This window comes from Panthera tigris, chromosome F2 (assembly GCF_018350195.1).
Source record: "Panthera tigris isolate Pti1 chromosome F2, P.tigris_Pti1_mat1.1, whole genome shotgun sequence".
In the NCBI taxonomy this organism is placed as follows: domain Eukaryota; kingdom Metazoa; phylum Chordata; class Mammalia; order Carnivora; family Felidae; genus Panthera; species Panthera tigris.
This window is the reverse complement of record NC_056676.1, coordinates 5,251,375-5,277,169: the sequence shown is the minus strand read 5'-3', so window position 1 is coordinate 5,277,169 and position 25,795 is coordinate 5,251,375. Positions and strand designations below refer to the sequence as shown.

The following is a 25,795-nucleotide window of genomic DNA, read 5'->3' as shown; positions in this document are numbered from 1 at the left end:
CTTTTGCTGCCGTTTTGGGCTGATCCAAACCTGTATTTAAAAGAAAATGATGCCAGGATCAGAAAAAGAAAGGGCACTCCGTGTAAGGTTCTTTGTTCTTCAGTCTGGCCAAATTGCATCCTAAGATACTGGCATCCTCCGGTTGTTTCGTTTTCTGGGGTTCGCCTTTTCCAACTTCCTGAGTTTCTCTTTGTTGATTTTTTTTTTTAAAAATGAGTTTTGTAAAGGAAGCATCCACTGAGGATAAAAGGCTCCTCATAGAGAGGACCCCAGGACCTCTGCTCGGCAGCCACAGAGCTTCCTCTCTCCACTGCCACGTGTTCCCCGGGATTGAAACGACATCTAACACAAGTCATGTGGCACGAGCTACAAAAATGCATGGCCAGTCCAAAGCCCTGAGGAGGGCAACACAATGAAATCTTGTTAAAAGTGAAAATTATTGCAAGTTGAGTGTATGTGGAGGACTTCTCAAATTAAAGGTAGCTACCGTCAGAGATTATGTGTATTTAGACAGTATTGAGATTAATTAAATCAAGATGTATACTCAGAACGTTATGATCACTATAGCTTTTTCTGTTAATATTAAGAAATTTGTGACTACTTATAAATATAAATGTGTGTGTATATATATAGAGAGAGGATGTCAGTGTCTACAGTGCTGTTGAAAGGAAAAATAAAACTTCAACATCACCAAGAGATATTTTTTTAAGAAGTGATTAAATATTTACTTGAAAAGAAATTTTTTTACCATTATGTTAAAATGAGATTTTGAGTGAACAATAAAAATCAAAGGGAAGTAAATCTCCTCACATACCAGTACTTTGCTTGTGTGAATGAAAGCAAAATTGAGTTTATGAATTCTGTGTCCTGCTCCTTGATGCTCTCGTTCCTACAAACCAGCAATTTCAGAGCTCCCTTTTCAGCCCAAAGGAAGGCACTGGGGTGATGTGGACAGGAGAGTTGCTGATTGTCCCTGATATAAGTGCCAGTAAGAAAAGATGGTCAAATAAAAGTAACTAGGAATTTATGACGTATGCCTGTATATAAGTTTGTAAGTATATAAGGATGTTAAATAAGAGGTTTCCAAATTGGATTAAATAATCAAATTTCATTTTATGGTTATTTTTCTTCTTCATTGTCTATCGACATGTTTCTATTGTTGGTTCTTACATGTCCTTCCTACAAGTTTTGCGTTGTCACCTTCTTTATCTCATAAGTGTCTTTCCCTCTTGTCGTTTCTCCTTGTTATTAACTCCTCTTCCCAGAGAACTGAGAAGTGAAATCTTTTAAAATTTTTCTTCATGGCTTTATTATGAAACCGAAGAAAGAACCACTTTTTTCTCCTTTGCATATAAATGTTGTACGTAAAATCTTCATACTTGTAGGTTAAATGTACTTTTCTCAAAGTAGTTTCACATCAAGAAAAATAAATGGCAAAGCTTACCTTTAATATTTTATATCTGTTGAGAAATAGATTGTCAGAGCGAGGAGGAACGTGGTATAGGAATCTGAGAAAATATCTTGTCTTGTTCCCGTCCATAAACAATGAAATGAGATAGACAAAGGTTCTAAGAAACCTCCAGAAGAACAGCTTTTCAGAAAATCAAATCTCTGTTTTGAGAAAGGAAATGATTCATTAAGTGTTGCCAAATTCATTGGAGCCTTGTCAATAGCATTTGGGACTTAAGCAGTAAAAATGATCAAGTCTTCTTTTCCAACAGGAAAAAAAAAAAAAATGTTCCCAGAGAGAAATGTAGTTTCCCAGATCGTAGCAGGAGTTAGTTAGGTCAGTCTTCCCTATAGCCCTGGGAAAAGTTTAAAGGAGGGGAATTCTATCCCCACCCCCATCCTGGTCTCAACGCACGCCCTGAGGCAGAAACCTCTTCTTACCTTTAAGGAGCCATTCCCAGAAGGAGGTACACACTGAATCTGAGGTTTGATTTTACCAAAATTAAGTCTGCTTATTGGGAATGTATTAAAATCCATGAGAGTATTCCATATAAAGAATACTTAGAAATTTCCACTCCCATTTATAAGGTTTTGGAAAACAAAGACTTACCTTCAGATTGAGATCTGTCAGGAGAGCGAGCCACCTCATGAATGTTAAAACCTTCGGCCCCTAAGAAGAAAGCACATTGCTTTAGGTTTCTGATGTCCTTATTCCCCAATGAGCTATCAGACAGGACTAGGCACAGAACTTAGTAACTTTTATTATTTTTCGGTTGTGAAGCGGAGAAAGAAGGTGAAATATATATTATGGCCTCCATCCATTTCACTCCTACCACTTGGCCCACAAGTCAAATTTGAAAACTTAGCTTAGTTACCAGTCTTTAGAATGTTTACATAGGATGTATATGCTACACCGTCAAGAGGACAATTGTGCCACAAAATACAATTATGGGGCTAGCATTCCGAGCATAATCAAGCGGAGGTCCATGAATATTTATGCATTCCTTCCAATGACTGTAATGGGGAGGCGGCTGCATGGAGTGGTTGCCTGCACTGCATGGACCAGGCGGGTCCAAGGGGATAGCTGAACTGCAAAATGGAAGTAGTCTTAAAGCTGTTATAAAGAAGATTACATTGAAGTAGGTTTCTGAAACTTTTCTGCTTACCTCGGGGCACTCTTTGCAACCTGCGTTTCAGTTTCAATTAAGAGACTCATGGAGTTCAATCTTCACTTGCCTTTTTGGGGGAGATTTTTCAGAGTGGTTGGGGAGAGCTCATAGCACCTGTGTGGCAGGAGACTGTTAGAGTTATGTTGAGTCACTACTCACCCACTGGAGTAGCTTCCTCAGAAATAGTTGGTGGTTTTCGTCATTTGAACTCTCCTTGCTACTGACCTCTCTTAATCGAGTTACTCCTGTAGCCCATGGAGGGGAGTTTGCATGAGTTGAGCCAATTTATATGCAACAGAGATACTCGTGGAGGAGGAGGATTTCACAACGCGATGCTCACCATCCTGAGTAAACCAAGCCATTTTAATCCCAGGCAGTGCCACATCTGTCATAAATTCATGTGGTTTAAAAGAAGGAAAAGGTACAGGCAAAAAAAAAAAAAAATCACCTCTGTTTTATCGTTGTTTCCTCTCATCATGTGGTTTTCAAATATTCCTAACGATGGACCGTTTTATTTAGACGAAAGTGACTGCTGCTTAGCAAAAGCAGTGGACACTTTTTTGTTTGCTAATTTAAAAAAACAGTTCAGTGATTGGTGTGGTGTTTATTATGAAATGATGACAAAAGGGTACTGGTGGTTTTAATAGTTTTAGCTTACGAGAGCTGTCGTTAATTTTGTCTGTAGTGTTGCAGGTGAAAAAATGCACAATGGATAAATAGTCTATATTGGTTTAACTGAACATAATATATAGTATGTTCTGGAGTTGTTTGTCTCAATAGACTATAGTAATCAAAAGTAATGAACCTATTATGTGCAGGACCTTGGAGAGCGTCGAATGGCAGTAAAAGTGTGGCACATAAAAGGTTTATTAAAGGAAATTAAAGTCCATCATTGCCACACCTGCTCCCCTATTATAAGTCTATGGCAGGTCAGTGCCTTCAATCACAACTCAGCCTCAGAGAGCAGAGATGCGTCTCCCATTACCATTGCAGTCACACCGCATCCACACTAGTGTCAGGATTTAAGGATGGGCGCCACGGAGAGTGCCTTCTGCCTGCCTCGCGTTCCCAGCAAGCAAAACAACTTCTCTGCATTGAAGAATTCCTTCTGCTAGTGTGCAAAGGTGAATTAAGCTAGAGATGATGGCAAGGCTCTAGTGAAACGGATGGGAGTAGTCATGTCTGACCGTATCTCCAGAGGGGCAAAAACAACAGGCTTTTAAAAGTCTTTCCATCCTTTCGGTAGCTTATTTCATCGCATTTAAAATTTTTAGTAATGATGCTGTAGGGAGTTTGATGCTGACACACATGATGCTCAAATTTCACTTTCCTTATAGATTTGCATAATCATAACCGGTATTTATTCTGGAATTCTGGGAGTCACTGTATGTCATTTGATGATCAACATTTCCAGTGGTATTTTGAAATGCCGGTATTTCAGGGGTTTGCCTTCATGTTGCTTTTTACCCAGGGGATTATTTTTCCCGAATTAGAAGGAGGTATGTATCAGAAAGGGTCTAGAAATGCAAAGGAATCAGATTTTAGTAAAATCAGCCTGAAACCTTTTGGTTTGGCATTTGAGGTTTTGTCTCCCTTGCGACCGCTGTTATTCAGACAGTCCTTTTTGTTGTTGTTGTTGTTGTTTTCTCTATCTGCGTAATGCCAGAAGTGTTTCAATCTCTAGCAAACACTTACGGACAAGGACATCTGCCCTCTTGTCACGGTTTCCTCTGCCTTCAGCATCTATAAAAGTGTTTCCACAATTCATGGATTGCAAGAGCAGTCACAGCTCTATACCTGCCGAGGATGACTGCTATTCAAGAGCATGGAAGGCTGGTCTATTTTTCACAATGACCTTCAGAACTTGTAAGGACACGTTTTCATATTTTGGTCAATATCAAAGGAATGACCTCAGGACTTTGTGTTCATGTTACAGATGGATGCAGAGACTGAAGATAAAACGCTGCGTACCCGCTCTAAAGGAACCAAGGGTGAGTTAGTAAGCAGGTTCCATGACACCGTGCCCACCACACCATGAAATATGGGAGTTCCAATGCTCAGTCCCTAATGGGTAGTCAGAATGATTACAACTTCCTCCGGGCTTCTTTTTTTATTTTTTTAAATCAAGCTAGGACACTGGATCATGGCATTGAGAGCTAAATATTATGAACCAGGAGCTAAAGGACTCAGAAAAGTCCCAATGGTGTATGATGCTGATTTTTACAAAATGCGATCATGAGTAGATTTAAACATCATGCAAAACAACACAAGGGTCAGCAAGGGAAGGAGGATGCTTCACAGAGACCTCCAGATGATTGAAGTGACCTTTAATGGGCAGGGGAAAAGACAGAATTGTTAGTTTCCTGCCAAAGCCAGTTTTGATTTTTATGTTACCTGGTTTAGTGGCTCCCAGTCTAAACTTAGTTCAAGTAAAATGATGATGTTTGTTTTTTGCCTGTCCCTGCTGGGAATTTCCGGCAGCTTGGCAAAGTAATGTTTGAAAGGTTTAACTTGCTGGTTATCCTTCTCTTTTTGGAACCAACAGATGGTAATGTAATATTGAAATATAAACAGGCCCTTGATGATCTAAACATCTGGAAAACAGGATTGACTGGCAATAATACCCCTTAAGGAAAATAACTTTTATTATAATTAGCTATATTTTTGTGACCCTTAATTCTAAATGGAGAACTGTAGCTCACCATAGCCTCTGAAAACACTCTGGATAGCTGTTTCTTACCCAACTCTTCTCCCCAGAGGCCTCGCTAAGGAAGACCTGAGTCAGGAAGCAATAGTGCAATTTGTTCGGAAGGGTTTGAGATGTACAGTCGAAAGTCGCTGATCAAATGGAATGCTTTCCGTAGCGATGTTCATATTTGTTTGGTTTTTTTTTTAATGCTTATTTATTTTTGAGACAGAGAGAGACAGAGCATGAATGGGGGAGGGGCAGAGAGAGAGGGAGACACAGGATCGGAAGCAGGCTCCGGGCTCTGAGCCATCAGCCCGGAGCCCGACGCGGGGCTCGAGATCCCCGCGTGGTCACGTGAGATCGTGACCTGAGCTGAAGTCGGACGCTCAACCGACTGAGCCACCCAGGCGCCCCAGCGATGTTCATATTTGTAGTCAAGTTAAATAATTCCTGTTTGACTTGAAGTCCAGAATCCCCTCAATTTTTTTTTTTTTTTTTTTTTTTTTTTTGAGAGAGAGACAGTGCAAACAGGGGAGGGGCAGAGCGAGGGAGAGAGAGAGAATCCCAAGCAGGCTCTGCTCTGTCAGCACAGAGCCGGATTCGGGGCTCAAAATCACGAACTGTGAGATCGTGACCTGAGCTGAAGTCAAGGGTTGGACACTTAACGGACTGAGCCACAGGGGTGCCCCTGGAATCCCAGAATCTTTAATAAATTCCAGAATGATGTGTTTTTTTAGTTCAAATGCAACCATGGTTGTCTTTAGCGATGATAACCAAAATGAAGAATGCTGTGCAAGATGCAGCAGCATTTTCTACCCAAACAGAAGTTAGATACCATGTTAGTGTCTAATTTTACTGCAAGTTACTTTAAAGTTACTACATTATATATCATAATATTTAGAATGCAGTAATTGTAGATATTAAGCTTTTACGCAGCAAACTTCTCAACAGAATACAAATTTAAGAGAAAAAAAATGACTCGTATTGTTATTTAGGATAAGCTCACATCCGGATGTCATACATCCGGCATACTAGAGACAGTATTTGGATTATACGAATCTCTTGTTTTGACTTCTAAAAGCACACTATTCTAGCCGACTTTTAAAATGTGGGTCTTTTAATTTGCAATTCTTCTTGTACTTTGAATTCTTTTGGCACATGATATCCACCCTTAAATAGAGCCAAAATGTTCTTCTAGAAATGAAACGACTGTTTTCTCGTGCGGCATGAGTAATCTTTAAAACCACCTGTTGTCTTTCTCAATATGCTGCTTACCCTTGTGTGGGCAGGTATTTATAAACATGAACTTCTTTCATTCGCATCATTTGTCAGAAAAATCAAAGCTCTTTTTTTCCTATAAGATTCTTATTTTTAAACCATTCTTGACATTAGCTCAGCTGAACATATCTTCCTTTCTGCATACAAGTGAAATTTCTGGAGCATCATCTTGGGACACACTTAGTAAAACTTTACCCATTTTATTTAAATACTTGTTTAATGTCAATAAAAATGTAAGCTTGGGATCCTTCTGAAAAACTTCATATAAACAATAGACTTGATATAAAAAAGAATTCAAGTCCTTCAAATTCTTGTAAGTTTTCAGTGACTCGTTAAAGACAGGCCTTTGAAAAACCCAACCCATGACTGTAAGGCCCCAGGGTCACCTGAGGCACTAAAGCCAGAGTCCTCTGTTCTGGGCCATATTCATCTACCCACTGGTTTCCAAAGCACCAGAACCAGAAAAGATCAATCTACCCAGCAGGAAGTTAAGCGGGGTCTGCACTAACCATTTATCAGTCATTAACTCTGGGTGCGTGAAAAGTTTTCAAAATTATACCGTTTTCAAAATTATAAACTGATTTTCTCTTTCTTTCTTTTTGTCCACAGTGCCAATAGATTCTCTAATTCAGGAGCTTAGGTAAGATTTGCCCCATGTTACTTTTTCTAATATCGATTGGCTTTAATCATTAGAACGTTTTGTACTCTTCAAAGCTGAGAATCCCTGTGTTAGTATGAACCATAGGCCAACAGGCTTCTTTGTCTGTAACCCAAAGGAGAAGAGAGGGGAAAACCACCAGTAATTGATTCAAAACAATTAGGGCTAATATGTTGGATAAGAAAACACAACCACATTTTGCTGTGATGTAGTTTCCCCGCTTTTCTCTGTGGAGTATTTGCTTTTTCTGTGTCCATACCTCACCCGTGGCTTGTGTGTGCCCTGGTGGCCAGTGAAGAAAGAGCTGTCGTCTGTGAACCTGAGCAACAGATGGCCCAGGTGCTGAGTTCTCCAGTTTCTGTTTTAAATAGATAATTCTATCCTAAGTTTTTACATGTAGACATTGGAAGATAATAGGTTTGTGGGTGCGTCCATACATTTCCACCTCAGATACCGAGAATGCCCCCCAGGCAACGTTACGAAAAGTCCACTGCAATAGGTTTTGCAAAATAAACTCCAATTCGAATTTTTGTTTTGTAGCGTCTCTGTCAAGGTGTAGTGTATGAAAAAATACATTTTAAAAAGGAACATGTGCTGACGATACATATTTTGTACTGATGATATTTTTTTTAGAGAAATGGTGTCAGGAGCAAGATGAGTCCTTTGTCCCTCGTCTAGATTTGCTATTGCAAACCCAGAAAGTCTCCAACCTACGATCTAGCCCACCTTTCTGAAAACAACGATGGTCTATGTGCATTCCTCAGGAAAACGTTTGAAAACCGTTCTTTACGTGGTTATTTTTCCAGGCAACTGTGTTCTGTCATTTCCTGAAGCAAAGGCTCTCTCAGTTCCACGTTTCCTAGGATTCATTGTGTCGCGGTTTCAGTCCACTTGCTTCGTGGAACACGTGTCTATCAGCACTGTTAGACATCCGTGCTGATCTCTTCTCTGTGCAAGTTAGTGGGGAATCGTCAACGAGAAGTTTATATTTGAAATTACTTGAGCAGAACGGACAGCACGCTCACACTAGGACAGGATTAAATGAATGAATTGTCTGGCTCGCTTAAATTCTCGCTTCGTAAGCCTGCTCTCATGTAAAATTCCTATCTGTTTGGAGACTTCATGTTCCCTATAGAACGATCAAAGGAAGTTTAAAATGATCAAGGGCTCACAGCACATGAGACATTTGCCATTCCAGTGGTTTCCTAGTGGCCCACTGCCGGGATGGAGCGCCTGTGAACTCGCGGTCTTTCCCCTTGTCGAAATAACTGTGTCTCCAGTCCGTCCTTCCAGGGAATGAAACCAATCTGGGAGGGAAGAGAGCCTTTTGAGTCAGAAGTCTTGAAAAATAACTTGAAAGAGAAAAGAATTTTGAAGGAACAAATAAGTGTGTGCTTTGGCTTAAGGAGAAATCTATAATTCATAGAGAAAAAGGAAGGAATCAGCAGAGAGCAGCAACTTTGTGGGGGAAAATGTTTAATATCACCTTTCTAGGGCAACGGAGATTACTATTTAACCACGTTGTTAGCTTTAATAATTATAATAAAATGCGAGTGCCCGGGTGGCTCAGACGGTTCAGCATCTGATTCTTGATGTCAGCTCAGGTCTTGATCTCCGGACTGTGAATGCAAGCCCCACACTGAGCTCCACACTGGGCGTGAAGCCTACTTAAGATAATCATTATTATTATTGTGAAGCAAAACTAATATATATTGAGCTCTGTGTGCCAGACACTCTTGAGCATTCTTGGTTACGTTACTATTTCGCTTAATCCTCACAATAACCATTTAAGGTAGAAACTATGATATTTCCAATTTTTAGATGAAGAAAGCGAAAAGAGTTTTCGTAAATAGGTCAAGATTATGCAGCGAGTAAGTAATCCAGTCTTTCAACTCAGGCTGGCTTCTCAATTGTCAGGCCATGCTTTCTCCCATGCACAATTAATAGTAACCATCTAGAATGTACATCAAAAAGACATGGTTTGTTGTTCATATTCCCAGCAGCTGGATTTTTTTAATTCTGTATTTTAACCGTATGGTTTGCTTTTCAACAGCTTAGTTTTCTGAAATTCAAACAAAGAAGGTAGTTTGATTAAAAGTAATAATATTTCCTGTTTTCCTAATTCTCTACAAGTGATTTTTTTGTCAGATATTCAATTTTACCTAATTTCTCATTAGACCAACTCAGAAAGCTGGTGATAATTGCTGGGAAGATTCATAAACAAAACTAAGTCGCCTATTTTTTCTTTAATAAGATCCAGTTTATAAAAATTACTAACTGATGATTGTTTGTTTTATAATTACGAATTTTCAACAGAATATTCATGCTTAGGCGTGTGTTCCAAATTGTTTCTTAAATGGCTTTAAGTTGACCAAAGTATCGACCGGAAGTATTAATTCTATATAAATCTTGGGAAAATGTTCTGATTTATATGGAAGGTTATGTTTTTAGTGTCTTTTAAGTTTTTGCACAGCTTTATCCATTTGCTACAACTACTCCTCCAACTTATTCTGCAGATCTGTTCCAGAATCCAGGGTTTTTGTGCACCTGAATTCTGAGTATCTTAGGAAATGGGACACATTTTCCCCAGTGTAAAAGTTACGGCTGTTTTCTAGGGAACAGTGGCAACTTTATTTAGTTCTCTTTAGAACGCATTGGACATGTTATTGCTTCTAGAGCTACTACTTACAAAAATACTAATACAAATGAAGCTAATTTAAATATACTGTATATTGTTCATGACACTAATAAAAATTGATAGTGACATTCTCATCTTCTTATTATACTCTATGTCAGCTACGATCATCACCATTAAAAAAGCAATTTATAACCACAGGCCCACCTTTAATCACATTCCTTATTAGCATTTCCAGTCTTTCCTCCAGCACAATACAGGTTACAGGTGGTGTCGAGAAGGTGCTGTCGTGTCTTTCTAAATCATGACCACTGTATTATCTCTGCTTTTCTTTTATTACTAGTATCCTTAATCTGACCCGAATGCTATTGCATCTACGAACATTGGTAATTGTCTCATGCATTGGCAAAGTGTTTTACACCGGTCCAGCCCTTTCCTCTAATTAGGAAAATATATTCTAGCCTCTGAAATGGCTTTCCTATGTGACTACTTAGAGACACAAATGAATTCAAGACTCTTAAGTGTATTAGATTCAGATCCCACTGTCCTTTCGTGGCCTTATTACCGCTTACCGATTTGTTGGCTTCAGTCTTTTAATGAAAATTTCAATTTAGTTGTCTTTTTACGTTTTTTTCTTTTGTATAATTTGTTTCTTCATTTAAAACCACGTTATTTGGCATTTTCTTGTAAATTTTAAAAAGGTATTTTTTTTAAAGTTTATTTATTTACTTTGAGAGAGAGCACAAGAGAGCATGAGTGGGGGGAGGGGCAGAGAGAGAGGAAGAGAGAGAATCCCAAGCAGGCTCCCTGTTGACTGTGGGGCTCGACCCCACAAACGTGGGGTCATGACCCGAGCCTAAGTCAAGAGTCAGATGCTTAACCCCGACTAAGCCACCCAGGCACCCTTAAAATGTTAAATATTTTCTAGGCTCTGTAATCAGTAGGCTGTAGATTTAATCATAACATTTAATCAGCATGTGAAAAAAATTGCAACCTACAGCTTTAGATGGCTTTCTCTCTTTCCTTCTATCTTATTTCATTCATGATAGTCTTTATATCAGTTAAATGTTTTACTCAATAGCTTTTCCAACTTGGAAGGGGGATAAAGTTTCTTTTAATAAATATGATTTTATTGCAACTACTTATTGCACAGATTTCTGGAGATGACAACTAAAGGAAATAAAATGGACATAAGCTGATTTCTAAAATTAAGTGTCCCATAAATCGATCATCCAGGTTAAAGGAAATACGTAGCTGTAATCACAAGGTTGGAGGAAAGAAGGAAGAAAGCCTCGTCTTTCCTTTCATTGCTATGATTTCCAAATGCAGGGCTCAGTTCATGCTTTGGGTATTTAACAGCATATCTCCTACATTCGTGTCTTTCTAAATGTTGTTGCCAAGCCTATAAATTAGAATCCAGGAGCCTGACATCTTAAAGAAAACTCATTTTCTTATGGGCTATTCTGGGGGGGCAGGTGAGAGTGATAACCAAGGCAGATGATGGTAAGGATTGGATATCGAAGAGAAGTGTCCATCTGGGGGAGCCTGATGCGACCCCGTTCATTTGCCTGCTCTCCGCCTTCCTCGTCCTCACCTCTGGGTAATGGATAGGCTCTTGTTGGACGTATGACATGAAAGCATAAGATCAGTTAATCACTCCAGAGAGATCATTTGTGCCTGCTAGGGTAAGAGAGTGTCTTAAAATAGATTAGGGAGTCTTTCAATAAGAATGAAATTTTTAAAAGAGTTTGTTATTTAACAAGAAAATCCCATTCACCATAATTCTATCATATATTTATGTACTTACATAGCCTTTAATAGCATTTAGCACTGAACCTGCTATTGAGTGGGCCTTCAATAGGTGCCTATTGAGTGAGTTGTTGAAATAACACGCAGTGTCTAATTGGATCCATACAAGCAGCCTGGGGGATAGTCAGGACAAATGACATGAGCCACATTTAACTTATGAGCCGAGTAGGGGAAGTTAAGGGATTTATTTATACAAGGGGTTTGAGTAACAAGTGACTGAACTGGAAGTAGAACTTAGATTCTGTTTGTGGTGCAGGGCACATCCCACACGTTCCCAAACCCACTGCAGTCAGTGCATTATTTTCCATTACTGCAAGCCCTCATAGAACCCCTCCCCCCCCTTTTTTTTTTGACTTTTTGGAGTAGTTTTAGCTTCACAGAATAACTGAGCAGAAGGGGGAAGGTACAGGGACTTCCTGTAGACCCGGTGCCCCGACACACACAGCCTCCACCAGTATCGACACCCCCACCAGAGCGGCTCATTTGTTACAACTGATGAACCTACGTTAACACACCAGCCTTCCATGTCGTCATCCACATTTGGAGGAACTAATTACTTGAACTTTATCAATAAATTAATAAATCAGGTTGAAATCTATCTGCCAACTGACCCCGGCACATTTTCTTTATTCACCACGGTGCCAGAGATAAAGAGGCCAGTGTCCTTCCTTTCTCGATTTTTTCCATGAATTGATCATGCGATTTTAAGTCTACGTTAAAGTGTCAGGAGATGATACAAATCTGTCTCCTCTATTTGTTTTTCCTTTCAAAATGCTACCTCCGGGTGATCTACCATGGGCTTTGTACTTCGCAGGTTGATTTTTATTTTTTTTTTAGTATTTACTTATTTTTGTGAGAGTGCAAGCGGGGCAGGGGTAGAGAGAGGGGAACAGAGGATCCAGAACGGGCTTTGCAGTGTCAGGCTGACAGCAGCGAGCCCGATGTGGGGCTCGAACCCAGGAACTGCAAGATCATGACCTGATCTGAAGTCAGACGCTCAACAGACTGAGCCACCCAGGTGCCCCTCGGGGACTGATTTTACGGTACGGGAGGCGTGTGTCACCTGAGACTGACGACAGGCATTTAGAAATAGGCCAAGGACGGGGTCCTGTCCCTTCAAAGCACGTTGAACTTAGAGACTAAATGGCTGTATGTGCTCCGGTTGGCACACATCGTTTCTCTGTCTATTTTTATATCAATAGTTTATCCTATATATAAAATTGTGATTACATGGGAAGGGGCAGTGCAACTTAATTATATATATTCTATTTTAAACTAGAATTTCTGCATTTCAGAAAAATGCTATGGAGCTTGTAAGTAAATCCTGAGAGTGAAGTCTCTCAGAAAAAAATAAGAACAAGAAAATGTGCTTTCTTTACCTTTTAGTTTTACATTCAAATATTATCGCAAGAATCATATTGGAGCAGCCAGGCTACAGGGTCACATCTGCTCCTGATGCTGGAAGTGATATCACTGGTCCGTGTCAACCAATAGCTTAAAAGAGTCTGAGGCACTAACATCTCTAGAAATCTGACATTTTCTAAAACTGTGACAAAACACTGCCACTCTGGGCCGCACGTGAAGATTTACCTCACTGTGGCTTTCAGATTTGTGGAGCTCACCCGCAGAGATAATTTTTTCCAGCCATTGAGCTTTTCTTTTGGTGTAACATAAATCTTTTTACACAGCAGTGTTTGCCACTCTTGACTGAGGAGTGAACGTTTCCTCTGCTAGCTGTTCATTTGGGGCTCCCTCCGCATCAGTGGAGTGCCGGGTGTTGCGGGAGAGAGAACACTAATGGTGTCGGCATCACAACCCCGGGGAGTCGTATGCTACTGTCACCGTGGGTGACGTGAGCAAAGTGCGACAGGCGTGGAGCAGGAGAGATCACTTCCAACTTGGGGATCGAATGTGACCCTGTAGCCTGGCTGATCAGAGTATCTGCTTGGCCGGCATCCCCTGGGAGCTTGCTGCAAATGCGCTCTCAGGCCCGGCCCGGATGCATTTTATCAGATCTCTAACCTGGTAACATGCATACTTAACTTTGAGAAGCACTAGCTTAGACTTTGCTGCTTACTTGGAATCGCTCTTCTCTCTGTTGCTAATTTTCAACAGTGTGGATCAGCAGGGAAGTCAAATGTTTGGGCTTCTTTGGGATTTTCCTAGTTCGTGGATTCATGGGTTGATACAGAAGGCTCCTTAGCCAAGAAGCAGCAAGACTTGACCTTGAACACTTCTCCAAGGTCACACACCAGCCTCGGATAGAACCCCCAGACCTAGGTCTGGGATTAACCCATTGTTTGCATTTGTATTGGTCGAAAAGTCGCAGAATACTGAACACTTTTAACGGCAGTGTCGCAAAAAGTACGAGCTCTGGTCTCCTGTGAGTCTTTGTTTTGACCTCTTGCAAGTGTTTGAGATCAACCAAATCTTCCTTAAATATTTTCCACAGATCATTAGAAAGAGAAAATATGTAAGGGTGCTTTGTAAACAGCGTTTTATATGCCTCCGTAGATGACTTCATAGTCATCCAGAGTGTGTTCTCAGAGTATTTAATGATTATGTCTCAAGCAAAATCCAAAATCTCCGTCAGCTTCCATATGTCACATGACTGCCTTGCCATTTTGACACCTTAGTAACTAATAGGCTGAGCTTCCTTCTAACTTGCCTAGGCACTTTGTTCCCTTTGGTCGCCATCTTCTCGCCCTAATGTGCTCTTTTTATGTATTTACTTTTAAATTTACATTCAAGTTAGTTAACATGTAGTGTAATAATGATTTCAGGAATAGAATTTAGCGATTCATCACTTACATATAACACTCAGTGCTCATCCCAACAAATGCCCTCCTTAGTGCCCCTTGTCCATTCAGCCCTCCCCTCCCCCCAAACCCAACGCCCCTCCAGCAACCCTCGGTTTGTTCTCTGTATTTAAGAGTCTCTTATGGTTTGTATCCCTCTGTTTCTATATTATTTTTGCTTCCCTTCTCTTATGTTCATCTGTTTTGTATCCCAAATTCCACGTGAGTGAAGTCATACGATATTTGTCTTTCTCTGACTGACATAATACACTCTACCTCCATCCACGTTGTTGCAAATGGCAAGATTTTATTCTATTTGATCGCCGAGTACTATTCCATTGTATATATGTAGCACCTCTTCTTTATCCATTCATCAGCCGATGGACATTTGTTGCCCTCATGTGCTCTCAAGCACCTCGAACACAACGCGGAATTATTTAACACTATTGCTTGTTTCACCTCCATCCTTCTGGAAGGGGAGGCATTGACTTTAATCTTCAGGCAGAACACTTCATGTCTTCCTGTTATGTTTTAGGTAAACGATGCCCATTTGAAGTCCCATCTCAATCGCATTGTATGCTTGCAAAAATAATGTTTCTGACATCTTGCAGTATTTTTCCTGCATAAAGTGTGAACTGAAATACGTCTGTCCCACAGCGTTGACAGATCGGCTCCCGCAACTAAACCACGGTGTGCTTGAATTTTCAGTATTTCCTCACCATGGGTGACTTCTCATAACACGAATGCAAACCCCCACTTAGGATGTGACCAGTTCACGTGGTAGAAAGAACAGTGGATTAACAGCAGCCCTGGGTTCTGGGAGTTCTGTCAGTGGTTAGCATGTGACTCTGGAGAGGTGTTCAAAGTCTTGCTGCCTTGTTGGCTCAGGAAACTTCTGTAAAGCATTTTGAGTCCTGGCCTCTGAATTCACCTAACTTCCCTCCATCCCCATCCCAAAGTATAGCTACATTGAAACTCTTGCTTTATTCGGACTTATCCTCTGAGTTCATCTTTGCCTTTGAACCTCTCCTTGGCTACCTTTTCACCTGTTGGTGTTTTCCTTGCATGATCTTTCTCCTTGTTTATTTTCTCTTCTTGAAAGAGAAAGCGTTTTTTTTGTTTGTTTGTTTTGTTTTTCTAATCACCTTTATCCTCACGTTTTGGTCTTCTAATCTCACCACGATGTTGTTTCCTACAGGAAACCCCAAGGCCTAAAGCTACTGCTTATCCTTCTTTTTATAAAGTGCTCTTTTCATCTCAACTCTGTTGTAATCGATTCCTGGCAAAATTCTTTCCTTCATCTTCTCCCACGTGGGATTCATCCTCATCCTTTAAAGCAAATGACTAATGTCATCTTCTCCAAGAACTGTCCCCGTCACCTTCCAGACTGACTAATAATTTTTCCATTGTGTACTCAAAGTACTTCTTTTCTTGTCTGTGTTAAAGCAACTGATTACATTGAATCATAGCTATTTTATTATTCATTCGTCCATCTGTCCACCCATTCAAAAGAAAGCAGATTCCCTGCCTTCAAGTTTACAGTTTGATTGGGAAAAATTAAAAACAAAAACAAAAACTAAAAACTAAAAAATTTTAATTAGTCACACACAATTTTGCCTCAATACACTTTTATTTGCTCAACTTTTTAAGGACAAAGAATCTATTTTATTCACTAGTGTATCCCTAGTACATGATGTTACTAGAAAAAAATTTATTTTGCATTGCCTACCAATGTTTGTATTTAGAATAAGTATTGTAGTTAGTAACTCATTGTAAAGGAATTTCTATTTAATGTCAGTACTCTTTAACTATTTTTATGTAGTGCCCACAACTTCTTTGGTTCCAAATTCTTAGATTCTTTCCCTCATTCTGTCCCTTTAAAGTCAAGACTGTTTAGCTAGCAAAACTCTCCCTGGCTCCTTAACTACAAACCAGCCTCCTCTGGCTGGCTTCGAATTCATTTCTCAGTCATATTTCTATCGTCAATAAGTGTCTTCCTCTACAAATATATTTTATCAAAGTATCAGACAGAAAAGTGAGGTGACTTAAATTCTGTTACTTCTCCTTTGGTCTCATTTGGTCATTTGCAGTCAGGAAGAGAAACCAGGACTGGAATAGAAATTCACATTTCTGTATTTGTATGAAGGATCAGCCAAATGAGTCCTTGGACAGGAGTGGCCTCGTGCCACAAGGTCAGAAAGTAAAGCCACCCCTGGACATGTGATCACTTAGAAGGAATCCAAGGCTGGGGCAGCCAGGTACAGAACAGTGTAGATCAGGAAGAATGTCTTGAGCTTGGGGTTTTTAAAAAGACCCTCATCCTGGTTCTCAGACTGAGGCACAGGAGCACATTCTCATCAGTGGGGGAGGCACTTTGGAGATGTTTCTCAAAGGTGGGGTGAGAAATGCATTCTAGGGACTTGTTTCCAACTCAGGGTCAGGGGAGTGGGCCTGTGTGAGGAAGTGATTGCAATATGTCTGTGAGGTCACACTCTCCACCACCTTTCCTGTGTGGGGGTCCCAGAGGAGACTCCGTTCTGCTAGGTCAACCCAATGAGAACAGAGAGAATTTAGACTCCAGAGCCCTCAGAGTGTTTGTGGTCATGGCTCCAGAGCTTCTGAGGACCCTGTGTCCTTATAGATGGAAGCTAACACAAAGCCTTCGGTCTCTCCTGCAGGATCGCTAAGCTCTGGGTTCCTTCAAGTAAGGACCGGCGGGTTCATTCTGCCATGATCATTTTTTTTAACGTTTTACTTTATTTGTTTTGAGACACAGAGCATGAGCAGGGGAGGGGCAGAGAGAGGGAGGGAGACACAGAATCCGAAGCAGGCTCCAGGCTCTGAGCTGTCTGCACAGAGCCCGATGTGGGGCTCGAACCCACAAGCCGTGAGATCATGACCTGAGCCGAAGTGGGAGGCTCAACCGACTGAGCCACCCAGGCTCCTCTGCCATGATCATTTTTAAAGAAACTTGGCTTCCCGACACGGCACACTTGCTGATTTCCTCTTAGTTCTTTGTATCTTCTTAGTTCTCATTGATAGTTCGTCCTCAACATCCCAGACTCTAAACACTGGGTCTCCCCAGGTGTGTCCTTGATCTTTTTTGCAGTTGATCTTTTGGTGATCTCATGCAGGCTTTTAATATACTTACACACAAATAAACCCTTTCTCCCTAAACTTCATACTCCAACTGTGTAGTCAGCATCTCCAAATGGATCCCTAATGTGTATCTCAAACTCAATAATCCCAGACCGAAGTCATGATCTTCTATAAATTGGACACACCCGCAGCCCTCCCCGTATCAGTACCTGGGAGGCACAAGAGCCCTGGAGCCATCCTTGACTTTTCCCTTCACACTCTAAATGCAATCTCTCTGAACATTCTTATGTGTTGCATTTCAAGATAAACCCACAGTGTGACCCTTTCTCCCCACCCCCACTGCTCTTTCCAGGCTCCCAAACCATGACTGTTCGCTTGAGTTACTAAAATAACCTCGTCACCGGTTTTCTTCCCTCTGCCATTAGCAACTTGCAGTTTACTCCACAAGGCAGCCAGAATGATCTTGTTAAGGGGACACTCAGACCATGTCACCTCTCTTCTCAAAACCTTCCAATGGTTTTCCCTTTTCTGAAAGAAAAGAAAAAAATTATTACTCTGACCTGGTCTCTCTGACCTCTCCATTGTCTCTTGTATACACATGCCGTTCCCTGGGTCAGACTCGCTGATGCCTCAGGCTTTTACGTGCTGTTCTCATTGCCTAGAATGCTGTTCCTTGCATTGTTGCCAGTCTCTGTCCCTCTCTTGCTTCAGGTCTTTACTCAAATGCTTCCTCGTCGGCAAGGCCTTCCCTGACCTCGGCCTTTAAAATGCCAAGCCCTCATTTCTCAGCTTTCTCTATTCTCTTTCCCTGTTTTATTTTGGGTGGGCAAAAAAAAAAAAGAAAAAAGAACACCTTTTCACATGTGGTACAATTACTTACTACCTTGTTTCTAATCTGTGTTTTTTCAAGGCATCGTTAAGTTTCCTGCAAGCAGGAATTGTGATCTTTTATTTCATTGATAATATCCCCAAATCTAGGAAGATGCCTGACACTCGCATAAGGAGCTAATGAAAAACTTTGCCTAAACGTGTTCCGAGTGCTATAGAAACCAATGGAATAAGACAAGAGCTCACAGTTTTTGAAATAGCCTGCGGGTCACGAAAACACAGTGTGATAGTTCCTATAGAATAGATTTATGTAAGGGAGCACGCTGGAATGAGCAACTCATCCTGGTGGGGTTTGTCCCGGGTTGGAAGGTTGAGAGGGTGTCTGCCCAGGCGACTCCAGTGGGCAGAGAGAGGGCACTCTGTAAAGATGAGTTAAATTCGACTGAATGGCAAAGTCTTTGATCAGCCTGGTTCTTGGCCTGCTGTGGATTTGGGTGGCTGGGGGGTCAAAGGAAAAGGAATGGAAAAGAACAGAGGTTGTCCCTTGAGCGTGTATGGAGGCCAATTTCCTGTTACTTCAAACTCACTTGTATTTGCCCATCCTGAACAAGATCGCCCCGTATTTTTAAAAGCAATGAAAAAAGCATGTATCCGAAGAAAGATTATACTGTAAGAGCCAAATGTCTTTATTGTTTCTGATTTTTGTGCTTAATGAGTTAAGCTTTGATAATCAGTTTATTTCTACATCTAAAAACAAGGGATGATTTCTTAGCAACACTGTAGACCTGTAGACCAAGCCTGCAAATAGGTTTTTAACCTCATGGTATCTGTTAATCATGGAAACATCCCTATAAGTACTGATTTACAAGATGGCTCCCCGAAGCCCAGCCAACCAATGTGTGGGTCAAATGGTGAAATGAGTATCCTGAGCCCTTGCGTCCCCTGAAGCACTACTGTCCAACTGGTCTGGATGAGCGAGCTGTGGCTCGGAACTGGGTTCCCAGTTGCTTTGGTGTTCTCAGAGAAGCAGTTTTGTAATACTCTGAATGAGGCTGTGAATTACAAAAACAAGATTACGTGATGGGGTATTAAATTTGAATGGAGTCACTGGCAAGACGGTCACTCACTCCTGCCCCCGCTGGTGAATGGAGCTGTGGGGGCATCTTATGAGTGGCCCAGGGGGTCAGCCAGCCTGCTAGCTTGGGAGGCAGGAGAACCATGTGGTGACCAGGCCTGTCTGCATGGGGGCAGTCTGGGGAAGTGGCTCCTCAGAAGCTCTGGTGGTAGATAGCAAGGAAGGCACAGGCACATGTAGAAGGGGCTGGGTTACAGGAAGTGAGGTGTGGGACTTACAGCTTCATTGGTGGTTGCGTGTTTGTAAAGCAGGGACAGCCTTTCTGAGTAAGTTATTTCTGATCCAGTAGGATGCTTGGCTGCTGAAACAGTTTGCAGATTTGTGTGTGTACCTACATATACCTTCACATACACACACACACGTTTATACACACACAGACACACACACACATACGTTTATATACACGTAATTATACCAATATATTAAAGTAGGTGATGGCTACTAACTCAGTACTCACTTTGCTATTTTAACCCTGGTGCTTCCTTTTAAATGTTACTCCAGAACAGCAGCCTAGTTCTGTGAAATGACTCATAATATGTCCTCGTGAAGCTGGGAAGGATAAATGGGAACACTTGATGTATCAGACGGTTTTTTCTCATAGCAGAGACCTTGTGCATATCTGTAGGTTTCTAGTATGTCAGTTCAGAGGACTAAGAAAGGATCCTAGATTTATGGACCGAATATCTGCATTCAGGTAAATGTCAGGAAATAAAATTGGCATTTATGATAGGAGTCGTGAAACAGCCATGTGCTCTTAAAAAGTCATTTGTCCTAGTAGTTACTCACATTATTTGATGAAGTTCTGTCTTTGTATCTGTATTTGTGCCTGTTTGTTTCGTTTTCTCTCAGTGGGTATACCTTTGCCTCCTAGAGATGTGGCTGTGTCTCCCAGTCTTTCCCACTCTAGACTGCTCTCAGTACCTGTATTTCTGTTCATCTTTGCCAATGGAGTTGTTCCCCTCCCCCACCCCATGCTTGGTTTCCTTCCTTCCCCCTCCCAACCTTCCTGACTTCCCTGTGATCTCTTCTAGCTCATTCTCTCTCTCCTTCTCTCTCAGCTCTCCTTCTTCTCATAGTATCTGTCCTCGTGCAAATCTCTTTTCTACACGTCCACACTAGATCTACCCTACTTGAACTTGAGAGGAACATTCTTTTGAACACCGAAAGATGTCTATAATGGAAACCACAGTGGGAGTTGCCAGAAAAAAAATCAGCGACTAGTGAAAGGGTCAGCTTTGATAAACTCTGTTCTAGATGACAAAAATAACATGACTCCCCTTTTTACTACAAAATAGTACAAATATAAATAATACCTGGTAAAACTATTCGCATATAAATTTCATCCAGGAGTAGCGAGTTCATTACATTGCAAAGAAAAGCAGCCACTATATTAGCTTTTAATATGCAAGATATGGTTATAATTATCCATAGTATGTGAAAATATTTGATTCTGACATCAAATTTTTAAACATATATTAAGCTTTATTCTCAATAACCATTCAAAACCTACTCCGTAGAGAGAATTCATATATGCACATCTTGGGAAAAAGAAAATAAAGTGTTCATACTAGAGAACAGAAGGACACCTATACTTTATTCATTATAATACTAATTAGACCTTTGTGTTTCCTGATCTTCATTTAGAGCTCTACTAAATTAACTTGATATTACTTATGTGGCTCTGATTTGAGTGTTTCTGGGAGTGATTGACCCACAGAAACAAAGAAGCTTCAAACCCCATCACTAGTTAATGGTTTTTACTTTGTAAATAAATGAGATCATTTTCATTAATAAGGCTATGCCTGCATCACAAACATGTAGGAACTTGATATTCAATAGATTTGGGCATGGTGTACAATAGAGATAAGTTTTGATAAAGTTGTCCAAAATAAACTTTTTTTTTCTCCTCTGAGTTGTCTGGCTAATTCACATGATCTTGAATTTTTTTACATAGTCATGTGTTAAATACTAATTACCTTTGTTATTTTTGTTCAAAAGTAATTTTTTTTGAGAGAGAGAGAGAGAGGAAGCTCAAGTGAGGGAGGGGGCAGAAGGAGAGAGAGAGAATCTCAAGCAGGCTACACAGCATGGAGCCTGATGCAGGGCTCGATCCCATGACCTGGGGATCACGACCTGAGCTGAAATCAAGAATTAGACACTCAACCAATTGAACCACCCAGGCACCCCATTTTTGTTCAAAAGTAATTTAAATTTTTTTTTTTTTTTACATTTATTTATCTTTGAGAGACAGAGAGAGAGACAGAGCACAAGTCGGGGAGGGGCAGAGAGAGAGGGAGACACAGAATCCGAAGCAGGCTCCAGGCTCTGAGCTGCCAGCACAGAGCCTGATGTGGGGCTTGAACTCACAAACGGTGAGATCATGACCTGAGCCAAAGTCGGACGCTTAACCGACTGAGCCACCCAGGCGCTCCTGTTCAAAAGTAATTTTAAAGCAGACGTTTTCTATGTGTATTTTATAATCACTGTCACTTTCTCCTTTCTGACGTTCTGTTCAAAAATGAGAGCTGAAGTGGAATTTTGGCAGGGTCTACGTTCTATTCAGCACCCTCCATTAAAACCTGAAGTTCTCGTTCTGATTATTAAATAACTGCAATTTACTTTGAGCCCTAAGTTTTATGACAAAGTTAACTGGTTTTTTTCTTTCCTTAGAAGCATGCATGGAAGGGTTGTTTCTCTTCTAGCTGCAGAGAACACTTGCCCGGTGCCTAGATGATCAAAGCAGACACTTCATTACCTCTAGGAAGCCCAGGCCCCATGCTACACACACATATATAACGTCTAAACATGTATAAGTAAAGTATGAATAAGGTTTAAAGTCAGGGAGAAGACGTACAGGGTGTCAGTCCTCGCGAGACATGCACCAAACAAAATAAAATGGGATATTGATTAAATGGCCAGATGATTGAAGCTTTTCTACAGACTTCACGGGGGTGATTTGAAAATAGTATGAAGATACTCGTATTTAAGATTGCTTTTTCTTTCAAGTTTGAAGTTTGGGGCTTAAAAACCATGTCCCCCAGGGAAGATCCAAGCCAGCATGGCTGGTTCCTCCCAGGAAGCAGGGCTCCCTGACATCCCAGTGTCTTGTTGGCTGAGCTTAGGCAAGTGGGAGGGGTCGGAGGTGGAGCAAAGGCGTGGCCCAACCCCCCACTTCAGTGGCACCTAAGCCTTCCTGTTTAAATTTAACCATTTTTGAAAGCATTTTCTGCTAACAAGATTTCTTCTAGTAGCAAAATTGCTATATAAAATTTTATAAAACATGATGCTAGGGAAATTAAAGGAGAGTACATTTTATTTTCCTCTAAAACTAGGTTATTTGTGAATATGCCAAAGAAATGAATGTATATGGTCTTATATACTAACATAAGATACACAAATACTGTATTTTTATCCCCATTATCATGGAATTTCACAGCTCTCATTATTTTAACTTATTTTATTTTATTTTATTTTATTTTATTTTATTTTATTTTATTGGCTAGGAATAGAAGTTTCAAATAAAAGAATTCAGATTGTTGACTCATTAGTTACAATAAAAAGAGTCACTTTGAACTCAATTCTACAAATGCATTAACTTGAATTGTCACAATGCTATTCTTACTCAACCACATTTAATTTTTTTAGCAGATACGATCTATAATAAAATACTTATAGATCAATTAAGATGATGCAATAATCTTAAAGTGTTTGTTTTTTTTTAAGTAGGGCTTATTTTAAATATCTTCTCCTCAGAAAAACTATTCTGAGGGGCGCCTGGGTGGCTCCAGTCGGTTAAGCGACCAACTTCGGCTCAGGTCATGTCTCGCGGTTTATGAGTTCAAGCCCCGCATCGGCTCTGTGCTGACAGCTCGGAGCCTGGAGCCTGCTTCCGATTCTGTGTCTCCCTCTCTCTCTGCCCCTCCCCCCCTTGCACTCTGTCTCTGTCTCTCCCAAAGGTAAAAAAACGTTAAAAAAGAAAAAAATATATACTATTTTGATAAGACAAACATTAACGAACTATGTGAATTTCATTTTTGTATTTCTTTAGGATTAAAATAAGATCCCTACATTCCATTTTTCTTAATATTTTTAGTTTTATACTGATATTTGGCAAAATATAAAACCACATATATTTTTTATTTTATGTACTTATAAAAGTATTTTGAAGTATTAATAAATTTAAAAAATGTTTTCATGTTTATTTATTTTTGAGAGAGAGAGACAGAGTGTGAGTGGGGGAGGGGCAGAGTGAGAGGGAGACACAGAATCCAAAGCAGGCTCCAGGCTCTGAGCTGTCAGCACAGAGCCCGACTTAGGGCTTGAACCCACAAACCGTTAAGATCATGACCTGAACTGAAGTCCGATGCTCAACCAACTGAGCCACCCAGGCACCCCGAAGTATTAATAATTTAAAATAACAGTTTGGCTTTGATGAAGCTAGATTTCCCAGCAAACAACGACGAATCTCTTTCTGTACTTAAATTCTTTCTGAATTCTTTCGGTACCCTCATCCTGAAATGCACAAACTGATCACCTCTTGCTGTCTTCAATTTCCTGATTTTATCTTATTATATCCAATTTCTTTTGGGAGATATCTGTATAACCCATCACATTATGTTTCTGAAAAGATGAATGAACTATTTATATATTGCATGGCTAAGCTGTTGCTGTACGTTAACTAAACTGTTTAGTCAATCTATAGGCAATTAAAAGAAATTTGGTGGTGCACACATTATTTACCTGAGGTACGTCATTTGCCTGTGGCTATAAGTCGCAGGAAATGTATATTTTATGTTACACCATATTCCAAAGTTTGGTGTATTGTGTTTTACTGAACGGTTGAATAGTTCTTTCTATAAAATTCTTGGGTTCGTGTGAGGATTGAATTATTTGTAAAAAGGCATGATTGTTGTGCATTCTTGAAGAGCAGAGTTTGGAACCGATTGGTTCATGACATCATGGTCGCTTGGTCAGTCTTTACGGGGACCGACTAGGATTTCCTGACTTACCTGCTACTGTCAGCTTACCTCCCGTCTCTTTCTGCCATGTTGCAAAAGCACATCCTCAGTGGTGAAGGGAACTAGAAGCAAAAGTTCACAGAGGTCAGTGAACTTCTGTTCCAAGAAGGTGGGCTAGCCACGTCACGCGCACATTCAGCGAGTAGCTTTTTGGTGCGTCTCCTGGAGGAAGGCAGTTCCCTCGATTCGTGTTTGAACTGCTGTCATTTTTATATGCTTCCATCTGGGTGGAGTTGAAGTGTTCACCAGCACGGAGAAGCGACAGGAGGGCTTTAGGGAGATTCAAGAGTAGGTTTTTATTACTATTATTGTTGCAGTGTGGCTTTGAATGGCTTGACTATTTTATGAAAAAAACTGTTGTGGATGTTAGAAAATTAATCTATCATTCGTAAAACTTAATCTCAATTAAATGAGGCAAAAGGCATCTATTAGCTCTGGCCTTATGGGGAAAAACCTTCCTCCCTCTTGTAAACCTGATATTATCAAATAACCTTGCCCGTGGAATCAGTGTTCCATGACGGCAAACCAACCATCGGTAAATAGCAACAGCTTAGATGCTGAATTTATGACATGAGTAGTAGGAGAAGCTTAAATTATAGGTTTACTGTTGGGCACACTCTAGCTTGACATAGCTCCGTAAACATGAGCATGGCCACAAGTTTCCAAGACAGAGCTGAGAGCCGGCTCATGAATTGCAGGCACTGTCCTCAAAGAATGAACAATATCGCTATAGTCTTCCTTGTGTAAAAGTAGATTTGCCATTTACAGTAGCCTTTAGGTTCTGTCGGGAATCACGAGACCCATTTCAAATGAAGATGGGATTTTCACTTTCCCACAGGGTCCTGCCTCCTGAGTTGCTAAAAGTGCAGTCAAGTAGCTATTGTAGACTATGGGTATCCATACCTCAGAGCGTTGGGGTGCAGAGTTTCAGGAAAGAAAGTGACGCTTCTTAAAAAAAAAAAAAAACCTGCAGAGAAAATATAACATTGCATCAGATGTAGCATCACATCCGGGCTAAAAATTCCTGCACATTTGCCTATATTCTTACCAGCAGTGATTTAGGCATTTAGGGTAATCTGTTCACTGTGAAAAATACAGTGGAAAAATATTGAAGACCCAATTTTCTAGTACATAACATTAAGATTCCATTTTCTTTCTTGCTTTTTTTTGTTCTTTTTAGTGAGGCTCTTAGACTTCAATAGGTAGTGTTTTAGATCACTAAAAGGAAGT

The 25,795-nt window shown here is 40.5% G+C and overlaps 1 protein-coding gene across 3 annotated transcripts in view; it reads left to right on the top strand.

Moving 5' to 3' along the window:
• Positions 1 to 25,795, top strand: part of ST18 (ST18 C2H2C-type zinc finger transcription factor) — a 108,599-nt gene that overhangs the window by 1,921 nt on the left and 80,883 nt on the right. For all 3 annotated transcript variants that reach the window (XM_042972951.1, XM_042972950.1, XM_042972952.1), the window contains exons 2-3: positions 4,555 to 4,609; positions 7,195 to 7,225. In XM_042972951.1, the coding sequence (XP_042828885.1) occupies positions 4,555 to 4,609; positions 7,195 to 7,225 (86 nt within the window). The remainder of the gene's footprint in view (positions 1 to 4,554; positions 4,610 to 7,194; positions 7,226 to 25,795) is intronic.